Raw genomic sequence first — 20015 nt, 5'->3', positions numbered from 1 at the left:
CCCATAGGCACCCTTGATGTGAACAATGTAGAGCTGGCCATGCCCACCCAGTAGGCCACACCCACTCCATCCATGCCCACCCAGTAGGCCATACCCACTCTGGCCATACCTACCTGCCCCCCCCCCGAGGGCAACAGCAATGCTGATGTGGTCCTCAATGAAATTGAGTTTGACACCCCTGCCTTAGTAAGACCACGCCTGTAATACTGCAGCCAATTTTGGTCACCATATCACAAAAATGATGTTGAGAGTTTGGAAAAAATTCAGAGAAGAGCAACTAAGATGATCAAAGGCCTGGAGACTAAAATGTACGAAGAATGGCTGTGGGACTTGGGTTTAGCTAGTCTAAAGAAAAGAAGAAATAGAGGAGACATGATAGTAGTGTTCCAGTATCAGAGGAGCTGCCACAAGGAAGAGGGGGTCATTTTGTTTACCAGAGCACCAGAGGGAAGGATGAGAAACAATGGTTGGAAACTGATCAAAGAGAGAAGCAACCTGGAATTAAGGAGAAACTTCCTGACAGTGTGGACAATCAGTGGAACAGCTTGCCTCCAGAAATCGTGAGCACTCCATCACCGGTGATTGTTTAAGAAGAGATTAGACAATTACCTGTCTGAGATGGTATAAGTTCTCCTGCTTGAGCAGGGGGCTGGACTAGAAGACCTCCAAAGTCCCTTCCCGCTCTATTCTGTTCTATTCTTAAGACAATACCTTCATTTAAAATTAGTTTCAAAAAAATATTTTACTTTTGTTGCTATTGCTCCTTTTTATAATAACATTCCATTTAATCTCTGTCTAAAACCATTATATTTTCTTTTATAAACGAAACTCACAGTTTAATTGAAACTAAGTTAATTGATACTAAGCTTTCAAAATGTGATGGGATGAAAGATTTATAAAGATGAAAGAAGTGCTGAAATAAGAAGTCAGGAAGATGGAAAACTCTGTAAAAAAAAAGTCTGGAGAAATGGATTAATAACAAAGTGTAGGAGAAGAAGACGTAGAACCTGGGTCATTGTGAAGAGTGGAATAACCCTAGAGTTGTTATGTTCCCACAAGTGATTTAAGTCCCTTGAATTTTGTTAACTTACCTAGCACCAATTTAGTGCTGACTGTTAGTTGCCCAGATTCTCGTGCATAGGCTTGAGCAGTGGTTCTCAACCTTTCTAATGCCATGACCCCATAATACAGTTCCCCATGTTGTGGTGACCCCCAAGTGGGTGTGGCCACCAATAAGAGGGAGTAGGACAGCTAGGGAAAAGGGAAAAAAATGGTGGACAGTGTGGTTTGGCGACCCCCGTGAAATGGTCATTCGACCCCAAATGGGGTCCCGACCCACAGGTTGAGAACCACTGGGCTTGAGTAATAAGTAAGTTTGGCTGGAACTTAACATTTGATCCTGATTCTTTGCACCTGACACAAAGTGGAAATTTTAGAAAGCAAGACAGGAGTGATAGACAGAGAGAATTAGACAACTTGGTTCTATTGGAATTAAGAATGAAGAAATTTTGTTTGAGATGTAGAGCAATTGCTGAGCCTTCTGGTGAACATATTACAGAAAGGGTTATCTCTAGCAAACTTTTTGTATTGAGAATAGAAGAATAACGAGGCAAAAATTGATGCATTTTACAATATACATTCTAGATTTGCCAGAACTAGAAATGTTCCAAGGGCTGTTTTGGTACATTTTGTTAGAAAGAAGGCAAGGGATCACAGCGGCATTTTAATACAAGATAATTGTTTTAAAAGAAATTTTAACAGGATTTTAAACAGAAAAAATGAATATTCTTTTTTTGACTGAAAAATTAAAGCAGAAAAAGATCTTTCCAGACTCGAAAGCATCATTTTTACTTTTCAATAGCAGATATTTCTATTGAACTCTGTCCAGATGACAAGAGAATATCTAAAAAGATTTTAAAAATTGGAGGAGTTACAAATGGAGGTATCAAAAGAGGTTACACAAAAAATCACAACAGATGCAATAAAAATCTGAAAAGGATAATACTGAATTAGATGCTCCATTTATCGACTTTTCTAAATTTTTGGCCTGATCATGGATTACAAATGCTTTATAAGAAATATAAATGGAGCAAATACTCATCAAAATAGAACAAAAAACATTATTTTTTTAAAAAAAGACATTATTTGAGATTCATTTGAGACTCATTTCAGAAAAAATATATAAAATACTTGATTTATAAAACTTTGAATGAAAAATTTATATCAGCAGGTGCAGAAAAAAAAAAGAAAAGAAAAATTGTTTTGTATATTTATCCTCAACTAAAATTAGGACTTTGATTGATAACCATGGTAGATTTGTTGGGGATGGAAATTATTCTACATGTGGTTAAGACTTTGATATTAGGAATTTAGGCCTCAAATGAGAACCAAATATTGTTTTATAAATAACTCACAGAGGTATTAATAGGTTTCCATTATGAAAAATTTGTGTTTGGTGGAAATTTGGATTGGAATGATTTCCCCACACAGGACATTTGACATGGACAGTTTAGGATTGGTTGTTATATGAAGACAGAAAAACGGCAGTTCAAGAGAATATATATATATTTCAGAAGGACGTAGGTTTTTCTCAAGAAAAGATATGATTTGGATTTCAAATGACTTGGCCACAAAGGTTTCTGAAGTAGTGATATTACCAAAGATCTTTTACTTCTAACAGTCATAATCTTTAGCTCATTCAAATATTGTCATAGGATTTGATTTATTTTAATTTCTTCTTTGTCCCATCACACAGATTTCTTTTTTTTTTGTAAAAAAATTTTATTTTCAATTTTTCATTACATTCATAAAAAGTACTTCAGATAAAGAATAGAATAAATTTATACACACAACTTTCGGTATTGCTCACCCATTTCCCCCCAAACCGCATCCACCCTCTAACCTCTTCTCTCACTTCCCTCTTTCCCTCTTCTTCCTCACTCTCCCCCTCTCTCCATCACACAGATTTCTTTAAGGCTTTAACAGGCCTCTTTTGTCAATCCAGTAGGTAGAAATTATCTAGGTCACTCTTCTGATTTGTCATTTGTAGTTCCCCTTTAAATTTTAAAACTTCAGCCAATTTCTTGTATAGATCCAGTGAAACATCATTTCCTAAATCATTCTCTTGACCTGTCCATTTTCAATACCACCTCTACTTTGTCATATTAAATTTATTCTACATCCAAGATGGATGTTTCTAATAACAGGGAATCACTTACTATTCAGGTGAAGAGGAAAACAACTACCAATCTGTCTTTTCTACTTTTGCTCTGAAGCCCCGGCCCAGCCTCAATGCATGGAAAACACTGGAACATGCTGGGGGCATGTAAGAGCTCTTATATTCATGGTGGTGGTGGTGGTGGTAGATGGTGGTAGATGGGTTTCTGCCTTACCTGTGCTAATTGTAGACTCTTGTAGTCTCTTCAAACATTCATCTTTATATGTAAGCCATTTAGCTTTGGTTTGCCAAAAATTTCCTTTGACCTGTAAGTAAAGAAAACATATTTAGCATCTGACAGGATCCTGCCAATTGCATGTTAAATGAAGTTTTGAGTGCCCACAACCACAACCTTCAATTGTCTATTCTGCTATTAAGAAAATGTTTACCCCTGCAACCTTTGAACAATGAAGTAAACAGGACATGTTAATTGCCAGCCACTGAGTTTTTGACACACACTGTAAGCTTTTCATATCCCATTAGACACTATGACAGCTTAGCAAAATGGCTGACTTTTAACATCTGACACGAAGCAGAATGTTACAGTATGACAGACTGAGACAGCTAAAGTAGAGAGGCTAGGCTTAAGTGAGTCAGTGTTATTTAAGAGAGTATTTGCACAGTTCAAGCATGCCTCTCTTTGCCGTCCAATGGAATTTGAGATGACACATTGTCAATACCATTGGTCAGGCAGCTCAAGAGATTAAACTTCTGCTGCCTCTTCTGTATTTTCTCTGATGCTCTTTGATATACCAGCAATATCATTTCATTCCCAACCTTTCTTCAAGGGACTTGCTTGCACACCGTCAATGAGAGGTGGGGTGATGAACTTGCTTCTTGTTTGTTTTGTGGTCAACTGGATGTCTCTAAGCTCACCAGTGGGACTTGAAAGTACACTTCCTGCCCAGAAAATAGAACTACAGAGACATACCACCTCTGAAACTGGGAGAAAACATTGTGCACATTGTCAATTATTTTACAGGTACTCATTGTTTACCTATGGTTTCAAACAGAATTTCTGATGCTAAGTGGCATGGTTGTACGGCAATGTGCCAGGGTGACCACTCCGCTTATGATAACAGAACTAGCAGTTCCATTTGTCATCATTAGTTAAATCTCACACAGACACACAACCTATTTGTGACCTCCTGCAGGCTTCCCCTTTGACTTTGTTTGTCAGAAACTGGCAGTGAAGATCACAAGTGGCAATCACATGACTCCAGGCTGCTGCAACATGATAATATGAATCACAATCATATAAGATAGGGACACTGTGACAGCCAACTTATGAGGACCAGTCATAAGTATCCCTCGTTAAGTGCTATTGCAACTATGAACAGTTGTTGAATGAGTGGATATTAAATGAGGATTGCCTATATTGGTCAGATTCCAGTCTGGTCATCCAGAGAGGGCCTGTAGAAATTTCCCTTCCTTAGTGAAGTCTGCAAAAGCTTTTCTGCAACATCCCTCACTTTGTGGACCCTTCTGTCCCAGAAGAACATGCAGCTCTACCTTGCTGCAGTTTCAGAAACAGATTAAAATAAGTCTTATTTCCAAATGTAGTTTCAGACCCCACTGATTGACTCTAGGGGCCCACTTTGCAGTTTTACCTTTCATGATTTTTTAAATTATTGTTTTGATGTTCTGATTTATTGGTTTATTTATTTGGCATTTCTTTTTGCTGATGTTGTATGCCATCTAGAATCCTTTCAGAGAGAAATATAGAAATATAATTACTAAAAACCAATAATTAAAATAGATCCTACTACTGTGATAAGATGACTTCACGGGGGTAATAGCAAATCAGAAATTAGGTGGGGAAATCATACCTAAACCACAACATACTACAACAAAAATATGCAGATAGTTAAAATATAGGTCGCAAAAACATCTTCGATATTACAATGCTTTGTGGCCCTCCAAAGCTCAATCCTTCCCAACAAAATCTTATTTCTTAGCATTTAATTCCTTTTGTTGGGTTTTGGTATCACATGAGCAGCACTGAGTTCATGAAAGATAAACAAAACATATGCAAGATCGCAATGCAAAGCTAATAGATGTGAGATTGGAGAACTTTCAATTGATTGCTCAATCTTGAAGTCATATTGTGAATAGCTTGTCCTATTGGCTTCCATGGGCTTCCTTGTAGATGTTGTTTATGGTGGTTTGAAATGACAGAAGTATTTCTGTTTTCTGACATCTTGTACAGTTGAAAGTAGTTTTATTTGAATAAATAATATATTAACAAATGAAAGACATAGAATTGATGTATGTTCAAGAGGAGATGTCAGAATTAAATTGACTAACCTCATACAAAACACTGAACTTTTAGATAAAAAACATCAAGCTCAAGAATCCCATTGAATTGTTCTTGAGTATGTAATTTTCCTTTGTAAACTGCTTAATTTAAATGTTACTTTCTCATATCAAGCAAATGTTAAAAGTTGGCAAAAAATTATTCCTAAAAAAAAATCAATTTAATTTTTCAATTGTTTTACTATTGCTGGAAAATAACAGTTCTGAATGATTTTTTTAAAAAATGATTAAATTGCTATAATTATTATGTATTTACATAAAATCTTAATTTGTATATATAATTTGATACATTACAAGTTATATAAGTAAATAAATTACATTTACCCAGCAAACACAATTATAAATTTGCATTAAAAGTTAATAGTTTTTTAATGTTTAATTTTTAACTTAAACATCCTGTTTAGTTATTTTTTTTTCTTGCATTGCATTAAAACAGTAAGTATGTATAAAATTCAACAGTAAAGTACAAGTAGTTAAGAAACATGCTGGAGTCTAGCACTTCGTGAAATCGACATGAAGTTCTTGGAAAAAATATTTCTATGCTGTGATGTGTCTGTAGCTACAAACATCAGAATAGTGCAGATCATAGTATTCCCTCTAATACTCTATGGAAATGAAAACTGGACTTTGAAGAAGCAAGATAGGAAGAGTATTGAAGCCTTTGAACTTTGAATTTGGGAAAGACTTCTGAGAATACTGCAGACAGCCAGGAAAACAAACAAATGGATCATCAAAAACAATCAACCCACAATTACTCACTCAAGGAACAAATAACCAGGCTTAAATTACCCTACTTTGGACACATTATGTCAGGAGACCTAGCTCTCTGGAAAAGGCACTAATACTGGGAGGAGGAGAAGGAAAAAGAAAAAGAAGATATCTAGCAGCAAGTGGGTGGATCCAGCTACCCTGACAATGAATGCACTATTGGAAGATCTTAAAGACCAAATTAGAGACATATCATCATGGAGAAAATATATCAATATACGAGTTGACCCAGACTTGATAGCAGTCACTATATAAAGCATAATGAAAAAAAGTCCTGAAACACTGAACTAAAATAATATGAATGATCTCCTGGGCAGTGAGTTAAATTATGTATATTTAAGCAGGTATCAGTTTTACAAGGTGGAGCTCATAAAAGTTATTTGTAAAGAACACCAGATTAAAAATGTACTTATGTCTGAAAGCTAAAGACATCTAGAAAAGCAGTTATGACCTCTGCCCCATCATTGGCCTGTCCAAGATGAGAATCTATTATATTTTTAAGCTGACTTAAGTCTGAAAAGGAGATATGAATGTCACTGGATACATGATATACAAACTGAGGCCCTAATTTTAAAACCGAATGAAACGTACAATCAAATAGATTGATCTGAGGGACTATACTTATTTTTGGTACTTCGCTGTTTGTGCTGTTGACATAGAAAATGATTAAATCATGGTGTGACATAAATATAGCAGGCCCATTTAATAGAAAGAATGGAAACTGGTTATTTATAACATAATATATAATCTGTGGTTTGTGATAGTAGCTGTTTTGCAGATGTGATGAGTGTTGCTTGTGATCAAACTCCTCCATCTATGCTGTTTGCCATCTAAGTCTGCCTGCTATAACTTCTGGTTTTAAACAATGACATATGATAAATGGTCACTATTTGGGTTACAGACTAGTGTCTGAGATGCAACCTGCTCAGGGAATACATTTTAGTAAAAAGTTAACTAAGAGATATCTACATTCCAGTGTAATAAATTGATTTAACACTCATGACTTTTTCCTAAGATATTTTGTCAAACTTTACTAAGTAAAAATGAAATATCTTGGTTAAAGGTCAATATCTACTTCAGGCAACTATTATTCTGCGTTAAATAGGTAAGAATCCTTCAGATAACATGGTGTTAGCAGTTAAAATACAGTAATAGGAGAAAGAAGATTTGGGGTCCTCTCTTATGCCCCCAGGCCATCTAAATAGTCTTAGGCCAGTCACAACCACTCAGCCTAATAAGCACCAAGCTCTGTGACAAAACTGGTTGCAACACAAATCTCTTGTTGTATCATGCATCAATAGCTTCCCTGCATGAACTAGGTGGATGCAGTACCAAAAAGCTTCATACCAAGTGGGACAAACATTTAGAACAACATCATAGAGAAGGACTCTTCCAAAAAATAAACAAACAAGCTTGCTGGATCAGGGCAAAGTCCATCCTAGTCAAACATTTTATTTTTCAGAGTGGTCAGCTAGAGGCCTCTGGTATACATAAATATAAGAGATGGAGACCCCTACTTTTTCCCCTGGAAAAGGTATTTGATGGCCTATTGCCCACTGAAATTTCAAGACTACCAGCCATTGATAGAACTGTCTTCCATGAATTTACCCAACCCTCTTTTAAAACCATTCATGTACTGTAAGTGGCGATCACCATGTGTGGTGACAATTATTTTCAGAAACTAATTATATGCTATGTGAAGAAATATTTTCTTGTAACAGTTCTAAATTTCATTCCAATCAGTTTATTTGGAGGACCTTTGGCCCCAGTCCTGAGATGCAGAGAAAAATTTTCTATGTACTTCCTCTATGCCTTGAATTATTTTCTACATCTTGATCATATTTCTCAGTCACCACTGAATTCCAACTGTATTCCATGTTTGTCTGTTTTCTCATAAGGAAAATGTTTGAGCCCCCTATGCCGTTTTCCAGCTTCATTATATCCAAATGTAGATGTCTTGCTCTCTCTCTGTTCACACACACACACACACACACACACACACACACAAACACACACAGAGAGAGAGAGAGAGAGAGAGAGAGAGAGAGCATTGCAGTGTTAGCTATTTAATTTTTATTGCCTTTCCTAATGATTTCCAGCACAGAATTTGTCCTTTTTTCATATAGTTGTTGTCTATTGAGTTGAGCCCAAGAACTTCTTGATTTGTTACAGATATCTCTGATCTCAGGAGCATTTTTGTGAAATACGCATTTTTACTCCAGTGTGCATTATTTTAAATGTGAATTTGCCATTTGACTACTCAACTAAATTCAACTACACACCAATCAGTTTAACATCAATACCTGGGAAGATCCTAGAAAAGATAATCAAAAAACAGATCTGCGAACAACTAGAATCAAATAAAGTTATAACTAATAGACATCATGGGTTTGTTAAAAACAGGCATAGAATCAAGAACACACGAAGTATTAGTACCGCTTTATAAAACCCTAGTAAAACCACATCTGGAATACTGCAGCCAATTTTGGTCACCATATCACAAAAAAGATGTTGAGAGTTTGGAAAAAATTCAGAGAAGAGCAACTAAGATGATCAAAGGTCCAGAGACTAAAACATGAAGAATGGCTGCAGGACTTGGGTTTGGCTAGTCCAAAAAAAAGAAGAAATGGGGGAGACATGATAGCAGTATTCCAGTATTTGAACGGCTGCCACAAAGAGAGGGGTCACATTATTCACCAAAGCACCAGAGGGAAGGATGAGAAACAATGGTTGGAAACTGACCAAAGAGAGAAGCAACCTAGAATTAAGGAGAAACTTCCTGACAGTGAGGACAATTAACCAGTGGAACAGCTTGCCTCCAGAAATTGTGGGTACTCCATCACTGGAGAGTTTTAAAAAGAGACTAGACAGTCACTTGTCTGAGATGGTATAGGTTCTCCTGTTTGAGCAGGGAGTTGGACTAGAAGACATCCAATGTCCCTTCCAGCTCTATTCTATTCTATTCTATTCTATTCTATTCTATTCTATTCTATTCTATTCTATTCTGTTCTGTTCTGTTCTGTTCTGTTCTGTTCTGTTCTGTTCTGTTCTGTTCTATTCTATTCTATTCTATTCTATTCTATTCTATTCTATTCTATTCTATTCTTTTCTATTCCATTCCATTCCATTCTATTCTATTATTCGAGTGCACCTCACATTTTTACCTTGTTTTACCTTGTATCAGTCTGAATAGTTGGGTATCATATACAAACTTGGACAATTCACTTACTTACTGCTTAAACTGAGATACAGTAATTTATGAATAAATTTAAAAAGGACCAACCAAGATTTTTGACAGACTCCACTTTTTTTTCCCCCTTATTGAGAAAACAGACCATTTACAAGCAGGCCACTGGGGGTCACAAACTGACCATTTCGAGGAGATGTCAAAATCTGTAAGTTGGCAGGAAGATGTCAAAATTGAAGCCTCTTGTAAACATGGCATTTTTTATTAATTAAGTAAGATTTCTCCTTCATCAGATTCTGGATTACACTGGATTACAGATAGTTTTAAACATTTGTAGTGTTATTTAAAGAGTATCATTAAAAGATAATAAATTAGAATAAAAAACCCAGTATGACATCAATTCTAGATAAAAATGCATGACTCCAAAAATTTAAAGTACCATAAAGCGTACTGTAGGGACAAAAAATAGAATCTTTCGAAAATTCTGGAGGAACAGAACAGTTTTGATCTGCCATTAAAAACAGACATGATCATCAATTTGATTTCATACATCATTGGAATTACTTCACAATATCAATATAGGAGCTAAAATTATCCACATAAATTCCCATAATATGTTAACCAAAAATGGAAGATTGGTTGCTTCTTGACAGGGGCCCAAGTTTTCAAGTCAGCCTTTGGAACAGAAGCCAAAGCTGTCTTTAGTGACTGCCTATACAAAAAACCATTCCAGGGAAGAGCCATTTGTCACTTGGCTGAGTTAATGCCCTTGCCATCATGTGAGTTGTTAGCAACTTGGCCAAAATCCAATAGGCTGGCAAGAAATATGAGCAAATGCCTGCCTTTGGTTCAGCAAGACACAAATCTCTGTCCCTGAACTGGCTGTGAAATTCTTCATCAGAATTATTGTTCTTTGGAAGGACAGATACTGAAGCTGAAGCCCAAATACTTTGGCCACCAAATGAGAAGAGAGGAGTAATTGGAAAAAACGCTCATGTTGGAGAAGTCTGAAGGCAAAAGGAGAAGGGGAGGGCAGAGGATGAGATGGTTAGATAGTACCAGGGGTGCAATGAACAAGAATTTTAGTAAACTCCAGGAGACAGTGGAAGACAGAGCAGCCTGGAGTGCTATGGGATCACAAAGAGTCAGACACAATTTAATGACCGAATAATAACAAGAGTTCAAGTCTTTTTCCCATTTTTCCCCATGCAAACATTCTCCAAGCTTTCAATCATGAACTTCTAACCCCTTTGACCAACTGTTTCTAGCTTTGCTGCTATTTATGTTCATTTTTCTTCCATCCCATCTGAGGCAGATGAAGGAGGCAGAAACGTGTCTCCAGTCAAAGAAGGATTTCAGTCTCTTCTGCATCAATTCTGGAAACTTATCCATCTAACTTATTATTAGCTGAAGGCAGTAAACAGGGTCAGTCCCCAGGATGGGTCCATTGTTCATTAACAGCAGTTATATAGGCGATGGTACACAATTATTTACATGAGTCATGAAAAAGGATTTTTTCTCTAGAGGCTGGAATCACTTGGATTCTTCCTACTCTTTCCGTTCTTCCTTCCCAATGTAAGCAATCATGAAAGTTTTGTTGGTCAATGAACCTTATCTTAGAGGAATGGAGGTTATGCATGTGCATTGTTGTGTGTGTGTGTTTTTAAAAAATGAACTTAAGGCACAACTTGGCTTTAAAATAAACAGTGGGGACCTTGAAAGGAAAACACAAAAAAATGCTGTTAATCATGGACCTCAGCTTATTTGCACATGCTATGTCATATTCATCAGTCATTTGTAGTTTTCTTTTTCCCCCTCCACCAATGGCATTTGATTTTTTTTTTTCAAAATGTAACAGTGGTAGTTTCAATTCAGGGCAGAAAAGCCACTTAGAACTGTGGGTTTTTAGTCTTTTCTCTGCTGGTCAACTTGCTCAAAGTATTCCTCACCTCCTGCCCTCAGTTGCTTTTCCTTCGCAGGGTGGAAATGTGCAGGGACCCTTTGAAACAGTCTCCTAGTAAATTAATTTACTTGTTTTCAATCGAGAAAAAAAAAATAAAATTACTGAACATAATATCTTTAAGCGGCTCTGTTTATACAGCACACTGAAATAGAAGGCACCACTCGCATTGTAGCCCAAGATATTATTCAAGTCTATTCTGTGTGGTTGGTTTATGATTCAGTCCCAGGAAACTGAGTTAATTTCATAAGTTATGGTCAACTCAGCCACTATGTCGCTGAATTTGTATCTTGTTTCCTGAGGATGGCAGTAGGGCTGAGAAAAGTGTGGCGATCTCATCTCCTAGCTAAAGCACAAACCAAAAGCTACAAATTGCATTCTGGAACAATATGCCATGTTTGACTTAAGATTGTTTCTGTGTTAGACAAACACAGAAATGGGATGGCAAACAAAAATATCAAGAAAAGTCAACTTTTCAACTTTCCTCAGATTAATGGAGGCAATTAAGTAAGACAATTAGACAAAATAATTATACAGCCACCCCTCCTCTCTTTTCAAGTTCCCCCAACTTTGAGCTTCATACAAAGACTTTTCCCCCATCCAACAGCCTACACTCAGTAAGCTTTACCAACTCAAGGTTGTGAGCTAACTATGAATCTTACATGAATCCTTTCACAGGGCCACAAGTAACTGCTGGGAGCCTACTGCTCCACTGAAAAGGGGAAGACACAGTGTGCAAACTTTTGCAAATATATACAAGTCTACCTTAATAATCCAAGCGATGCAGATTGAAAAGTCCTGCTTATCAGTAGCTGTTCTATCCTGCCTCCATGTGCCTCTCTTAGGCTAGGTTCACCCAACATACAGACCTAGCCATAATTGCACTATATTATGCTGAATCACCCAAGTGTGTTTTTTTAGACATGTAATATGCTCAGCTTCATATTCAAACCAACCATGTCATCATCTATTTGTGCCATCATATTTTTCTGTTTTCACGGCTCTTTAAAGGAGGCATGTACAAAAAAGGGGGAGGATTGGATCTTCAGTTGCAACACCATTCTCGCAATATTGTAGTTTTGACCCACTCACATTGTGGACACGCCTGATTCCTTTAATACCCATTTAACTAGAATTCTTAGTGGATGTGGAAAGGGAAAACAGCTAGAATTTATTACATTCCAATGTGTCAAAATAAAGAGTATTGCTAAGATACAATTAAACATAGTCTTATCCCACTTGCAATGGCTATAATTGGACTAGTGCTGTTGGATGACAAATTCCCACCATTTAATTCCCAGTTAAATATAGATTACTGTTTTCCAGTCTTTTTCTTCTCAGCCTGAAATATAAAAGATAGAGCAAATACTTCCAATGGAGTGAACCTAGTCTGAGATCTGCTCTTTGAACTTCATCGCTAACATCCCATTCAGACTAGAGTCTGACCCAAAGCATGTAAGAATTAGATGAGCTTGTGCAGATATTGATCCTGGTCTGGATGGGAGTCAATAAATTAAAACTAAATCCCAATGAAATAGCATGCCCACTAGATTCCTAAGAACTAAAGAGCTGCTATGATGCAGAGGTTAAGACATTGGTCTAGAGTTGGGGAAATCCAGATTTATGTCCGCATTTAATCATGAAAACATAGTCAATGACTTTGGATTCAGGCTGTATAACCAGATTGTTTTTGTGGAGATAAAATAGAGATCCCCATTGAGCGCCTAGAAATAAAGTAGAATAAAAATAAAATCATTCAATTAATGACAGTAATACTGTCTTTCTGAAAGAGAGCAGCAGCAAGGCTGAGAATATTCCTTTCTTCATTTTTATCACTAGAATTTCAGTAGCTCAAAATTGTTCAAACAGCTTGAGCTGGTCTTTTGCTTGTTCCAACTGTTCTTGAAAAGTCAATTAATTCTTATCTAGAACATTGCAATGTATTTGATGGGGCATTTTTCTTGAGGGTAACCAAGAAGCTATAATAAGGCCGATTGAGATGACTAAATTACTGAGCTGTTGTGTTACTCATTAAAGTAGCCCAACTTTTTCTAGGTGTTTACATGCGCCTGAAAAAAGGCTGCTGGTGTTGGTGCTGTTTTAAGAATTGCCTTAGGTTGCATGGAGAAGATGGATAGATTATATTCAGAAAAAATATGGGACTATAAAGTTTCATTTATTTTATGAGTAAATTTTATAGTAACTGTTGTAGAGATTTGTTTATATGACTTAATTTAAGGGGAGTTAAAGGTTAAGTATGATTTTTTTTCTTTTTTTTTCTTTTTTCTTTCTTCTTTTCTTTTTTTATTATTGTTAACTTTCTTATTAATAACCCTGTACTCTGCTCTGGGAAGCGAGGGGGGGAGGGTTGAGGTGGGTGGGTGGGTGAGTGGATGGGTAATGATAATATAGTCATGGTAAATGCTTGGGCATTTCCCCTATGCTGCGTTCATGTGTGTGAGAGGGATGAGAGGGGAGGAAGGAGTAGGGAGGAAGTAGGATGTTTAGAGGAGAAGGGGAGGGGAAGAGAGTAGGAGGGGAGGAGAGAAAGAGGAGGGAAGTAGGAAAGGATTAGAGAGGGTGGACGCAGCCTGGGGGGAATGGGCAGGCGGTACCAATGGTTAGGAATTTATTTTAATTGAATTGTATTTTGTATGAATAAATGGAAAATAAAAACTTTTTAATAAAAAAAAAGAATTGCCTTAGGTTTAAAAAGTCAGATTGTTTTCACAAAGAGCAGAAAGATGCTAGGTATTCCTTGTGCTTTTTCCAAATCATTTTCAAAGCACACACAATATTAGATAAATATTAGTCTGAAAAAGCACATTGAAACATTATAAGTTTATAAGGACTTCAGTAGTCTCCCAAAATGTTTTTATTCCAATCTTCCTTGGCCAGGGCATCCTTTGGAGATGGGGGTTTATAATCCCAGAATTCCTAGCCTACATACTGATTGCTAAATATTCTGGAAGCTTTAGTCCACATATCTGGAGATGCAGAGGTGAAGAATGGTTGAGGAAGGCTATCCTAATTCCAATCTCACAGGGAAAATGAAAAGAGAATACACTAATGAAAAGCAGCATGGAATGGAGGGAGGGAGGAACTTCAATATCCCACTTGTTGAAAACAATGTGTTATACGGAACTACAATAATTTTTTGATTGCAGAGTCCTATTTTTCATTGTTAGGCATTGATGTTTAGGTTCGTAGAAATATTTAATTTGGAAATTCAATCTGAAGGCAATTCAAATCAACTTTCTAAACTGAGTCAGAAGTCAAATAAAATCAGATGCGTCTGAATCACTTTTGAATATTTTGGTTGTTTCTGCCCATAAATTAAGCTTCTGAAAATTTGCAGCAAATCAATTCATTCTGACAAAGTGAATTCAGGGTTTGACTCAAATTGTTTTTCCGAATCAATTTGAATTGGCACATTGAATTGGACCGATGGATTGAATCAATAATTCAAATGGAATTTTATATTATTTGAACATCCCTACTGATGTTTGGACCTCAAGTTAAATCTGACAATTCAGTCTTTTGGAATTCTATACCATAAAATGGTTTAGTGAGGTTAACCATAATTTGCTTTCAATTATTGTTCATTTAGTTTTGTATCGATTGATCTTACTCAGAAATCTGTATACATGGATTGCTCTATAAATAAATAAGTATCCTGCTGATTTGAAAGAGTTATGGTCTTGGGATAAAAGTTTGTTTTAAAAAGAATTTTCTATTAATCAGAACATAAAAAGATAAATATCCTAATACTATTGATAATTTCCTTCTGCATCTGAATCTTGGTATTCAGCTCTTACTAAAATAAAAAAGGAAATATTAGTTCTTTGAAGCTAGATGAAGAAATATATGCAGGATGGGAGAATCTAGATTTTTCCTACAGCTCAATCCCAGTTTTAAGCATAATGCCTACACAATAGCGCTGAATACAAAATGAATTCTTTTCTGAATAGAAAATATGGCTTAGCAACAGTAGTCGACAAAGATGATAACCTGACAAAACTGGGATTTTTAAAATCTTTTTGTTCAAAATGCATAAAGAACCCCATTTCTCAGTCTTTTTCTTGATGTCTTGATTCATTCAAATAAGCTAAATAATCATCTGTTGTTTGGCACATATTGCAAAAATGTGGCAATAGGAGCATCAGTCTCAAAAATCAGCTCAAGCTTTAATGGTATCAAATTGAGTTGAGCTCTTCAAAGTATAGGCCTTCATCCCATGAGGTGTGCTATTAAGCCACTTTACTGCATAACATGATCTGTGCCCTGTGTATCACAAAGGATACACATAGGAACAAAGAAAGAGTTGACTGGCATAATATTACAAGAGAACAGCAAAGCCTATAATAAAACAAGGCTATTACTACTTGGTGACAGTATAGCAATGCCAACAATAATGTATTGTTGCATAAGGACATCTTGGTTCTTGCTATCAGGGTGATGCCACAGATCAAACTAGGTTGGCATGGCAGCCACTGTTTGCCATACTTATACTCACTAGTCAGGACAGAAATTCAGAGAACTGCATCAAATCATCCTCAATAGATTGTCTTCTTTTCAACCGAGATAGAATTAATATTGTGTTTCAAGAAAGGACTTCTATAATAGCATCTTAAACAGCTTTCTAAACATGAAGAAGATGTTGTATCATCCACACTGAAATCCTTTTTTCTAGGCATAGATCTGGATTTCAGATAAGCTGAATTATCCATTCTAAGATAATTTTTAGACATTTAAAAATTAAGTCAGAAACTTAAATCTGAATAAGTCAACAACCATGGAGGTGGATTAAGTCTTTCAGTAAAAGCATATTTCTAGGGGGAAAAAAGACAGTTACTGGATAAAAAGAAGATCATGAATTCATCTGCAAATATTTTGGAAAGTCTGAACAAATGGCTGGATTACGATGAACTTTGGGAGGGAATTGCTGCAAAGATTGTAATAGTGAACCCAAAATATAACCTATTTGCATCCTAATTACTTATCTTTAGCAGTGATATGAAATACTTGCATGGGTACTGTTGTAACTAGAAAAAGGGAAATGAGCAGATAAATAACATTTAAGAAGCTGACCAGCTCAAATAAATGAATTATTATAGAAAAGTTGGATCATACTGACTCTGATTGCAATTGACAAGAAAAGCCACTGCCAATTTGCAAAAACATCAGGGGATTATCAGGCAAGCCACATCCAATCATATACAAGTGACCATCTACAACCAACTTTCATACCGTTCCATTAAAGAAGCACTACTTGTGACCAGGTCCCACCAAGTGCAAATATTAGAACGTACACTCAATGGAATGTTCGTATTTGAAACTGATCAGTCTGAAAGTGACTTATTTTCTTACCTCTCTGAATAGAAACAGCACTGTGATTGCAAGAAATGATCCGAGACATGTCCCACAGCACTGGATCATGGCAAAGAGAAGGGCGAGTGTTCAGCTTAATCCAAAAAAGATAAACTTTGCTTGCTTTGCTTTGTGAGCGTTTTCGGACCTCTTCTTTTCTCAGTAAAAAAAAAAAAGGAAACATATATCACTATTGTATGGCACAGACTTTCTCCCACTTGGAATAGTTCCTGGTTCTTATAAAGGTGACAGATAACAAAGTTGATCCAACAACCTGCAGGCGTCTTAGATCAGGCTTCCTTTGGCTTCTTCTCTGTTGAAAGAATGAAAGGGGTGCAGGGAGAGGCTGGAAGAGTTTACTGTAAACTTTGGAAGCACATTTATTTATTTATTTTTGGTTTTCTCTTCTTGGCCAACGAGGAGTAAGAAAAGCATCAGACAGCACTCAGCTGGGGTGGCCTCTGACTTTTGTCACCAAGAGGCTGTCTCTGGAAAACAGTTGCTTAAAAGGTAGAAGAGTTAGCAAACAGGGGCAGGAGAGAAAGAGAGAGACCTCCTCTTTCTGCAAGAATCTGACAGAGCAAGGCTGTTCCTGGACTCTTGCCAAGGCGCAGGCAGCTGAGCAATGTTCTTTAACTCTGTCCCTGAGGTAGTTAGACAGGGTTTTGAAATATGTCAATAAAGCAAGAGCTTTACCATGGACCTTTTTTTGGGGGGGGGCAACCCCTTAGGATGAAGGAGTAAAACAGGGGTATCCAACCTTTATCCAACTTTAAGACTAGAATTCCTCAGCCAGTTATTCTGGAAGTTGAAGTCCACAAATCTTAAGGCTGGACACCTGGAATAGAACATAGGACTACATTCTACTGACTTGTGTATGCTATGATCAGATCAGTAAAGCAAGGGCTTTTCCCCCCCTTCTTCTTCCATACCCTGGCAATATTTGCTTATTTACACCCCACAGATTCTGTAAAGCAACAATCAAGCAAAGTATTTGGGATCATAATAGTTCACACAACCTGAGCTGAACATTACAATATCTGTATGGATGACTCTATCAACAAAGAGGGCCATCCATACATATTGTAACATTGAACTCGGGTTGTGTTAATCAATATGGTCCCAAATCCTTTGTAAACAGAGAGACAAGAGTCATGAACTATAAGAGTTAGGCTTCGTCCATTAATAGCACCTAGCCAAGTTTGACTGGTTGTAAAAACTAAATTAATTTCACCCTGGTTAGGACTTGGAGGGCAGACAATTTGAAATTTGAGAGCTGTTGGTTGGACTGGGTTAACAAATATCCCAGAAAATGATGGCAAACCCTTCTATAACATTAACAAGGAAACTGCACAGATGAATTAACAAGGAACTGACCTTTGACTTGAGAATATAGCGATTTTTACAGCATTTCATTTAGATACAATTGTATACTGTCTCTTAATGCATAGCCCAACCTCTAAATTTCTTAGAGTACTTGGAGGATTAGAAACCCTATTGCAGTCCAAAAGGAAAAGACTTACTAAGGAAGCCCAGAGCAATACATCAATGTATTGTTATCATTTGTAAGGAGATTGAATCCAAGAATTCTGGTCATAGAGAACATGATATTAATTTACCTCCAAGACATTCCAGAATTCATTGGAAGAAGCTTTAACCTTTGCAAATTAAATGGATCTGCATAACAGAATAACAGAGTTGGAAGGGACCTTAAAAGTCTTCTAGTCCAACACCCTGCTCAAGAGAAGATCCTATACATTTCAGACAAATGGTTGTCCAGGTTCTTCTTAAAGTCTCCAGTGATGAATCACCCACAACTTCTGAAGGCAAGCCATTCCACTGGTTTATTGTTCTTGCTTGATATAGTGAAATCTGGCCTTAGCTTTAGGATTGGTAGGGATGCAGAAGTGGAGGAGGTCCTGCAGAGAATTCAAGTCCATTTATTAGCTTCCTATATAACTGTAGCAAGGCTAAAAGAAGTTGTGTTCCAGTAGACGTGGCATAGCTTTAATTTTTGCTTCAAAAGGTGGTGGAAGTGATTAGATAGAAGCTACTTCAGCACTGATTTTGATTAATCAAACCGAATTGGTTGAAAATAGAGAGTGAGTGGCAAATCAGGAGGGGAAAAAATCTTTTTTCAAAGAAAAAAGAATAGGAACAAAGGAGTCAGCAAAGAGATTTCAGTGAAGTTGGAATGATACTTGAATTTCTAAGATGGAATTTACTGAATTTATTCACCCTCCCATCACTAGCAGCTGACAAGCAAGGCCCCAATGGCTGATGTTTACAGGAGTTGAAATCCAACACATCTGGATGGCAGCATGTTGAGAAACCCTGCTAAGTTTAGTCTTGTTTTTCTTCTTTCCTGCTGTATAGTGTACAACTAGAACACTACAACTATATAGTGTGCCTCTAGAATAATTAATTTTGGAAATTGAACGACAGCCTGAAAATATTGAGTGGATGGATATTTTTCCCTCCAGCTATGTAAGTAGCACTGCTTATATGAGAAAGATGCAGACTAGCCTGGGGAGTCAGCAGTAAGATCACAATGATACAACATGTGATGTTTGTACAACTGCAGGCTTGGTGAACTATAGTTGTTCAGAGGCTGTTAGGCTAAAACTGCTATCACCTCTATATGGTGGCCATACCTGTGTTCAGTACCTGAATATTTACAGGATCTCCTCTTGTATTTAGTTACTTGCATTTTTCCTGACTCACAATTTAATCCTAAAAATGCCCACTCTAAGTAATTCTCACTGAACACAGTAGTGTTTTGTGGAACTGTTTATTCCTTAGTAGCAAGAATGGATATCCTCCACTCCACTGGCCACACCTGGGGAACTAAACCAGTTTATACCACCCAGCCTGTGGGAGTTCAGACCAGCCCTCCTCCTCCATCTCTACTTGCTTCTCACCCATGAAGTACTGCTTTCAAGATGATTGCAGTGCCCTGAAGTAGGACTTCCCCATGCTTTCTTGAAGGGAAAGCGTGTGGGGCAGAAGAAAAAAAACCTCTTTGTGAGCCAGTATTTCATCTTCCCTACTTGGAACACTTTTGACCTTTCCCCGTCATTTTGAGAAAGGAACCAGGCAAAACTTGCCTTCATTTTAAGGGCTGCATCCTTCATTTGATTCAAACTATACATTGGCTGAAGGGCATCTGAGTCGGCATTCACTATGGGCTACTAAGC

At 37.0% G+C, this 20015-nt stretch overlaps 1 protein-coding gene across 2 annotated transcripts in view; it reads right to left on the bottom strand.

Moving 5' to 3' along the window:
• The window catches only part of GLP2R (glucagon like peptide 2 receptor), a 48281-nt gene extending 30941 nt beyond the window's left edge, over positions 1-17340 (bottom strand). Inside the window, exons 1-3 of one of the 2 annotated variants that reach the window (XM_039328105.1) lie at positions 17093-17340; positions 16819-16971; positions 3393-3483 (exon numbers count right to left, since the gene is read on the bottom strand). In XM_039328105.1, the coding sequence (XP_039184039.1) occupies positions 3393-3483; positions 16819-16887 (160 nt within the window). In that variant the 5' untranslated portion in view covers positions 16888-16971; positions 17093-17340. Of the gene's footprint in view, positions 1-3392; positions 3484-16818 lie in introns of both variants that reach the window. The other variant, XM_039328104.1, reaches the window with a different exon arrangement.
• Positions 17341-20015: the final 2675 nt, after the last annotated feature.

This window comes from Crotalus tigris, unplaced genomic scaffold, assembly GCF_016545835.1.
Source record: "Crotalus tigris isolate CLP2741 ecotype Arizona unplaced genomic scaffold, ASM1654583v1 scf7180000024370.6872682, whole genome shotgun sequence".
Taxonomy (NCBI): Eukaryota; Metazoa; Chordata; class Lepidosauria; order Squamata; family Viperidae; genus Crotalus; species Crotalus tigris.
Note: the sequence above shows the minus strand (reverse complement) of the source record. Positions and strands in the feature narration are given on the sequence as shown.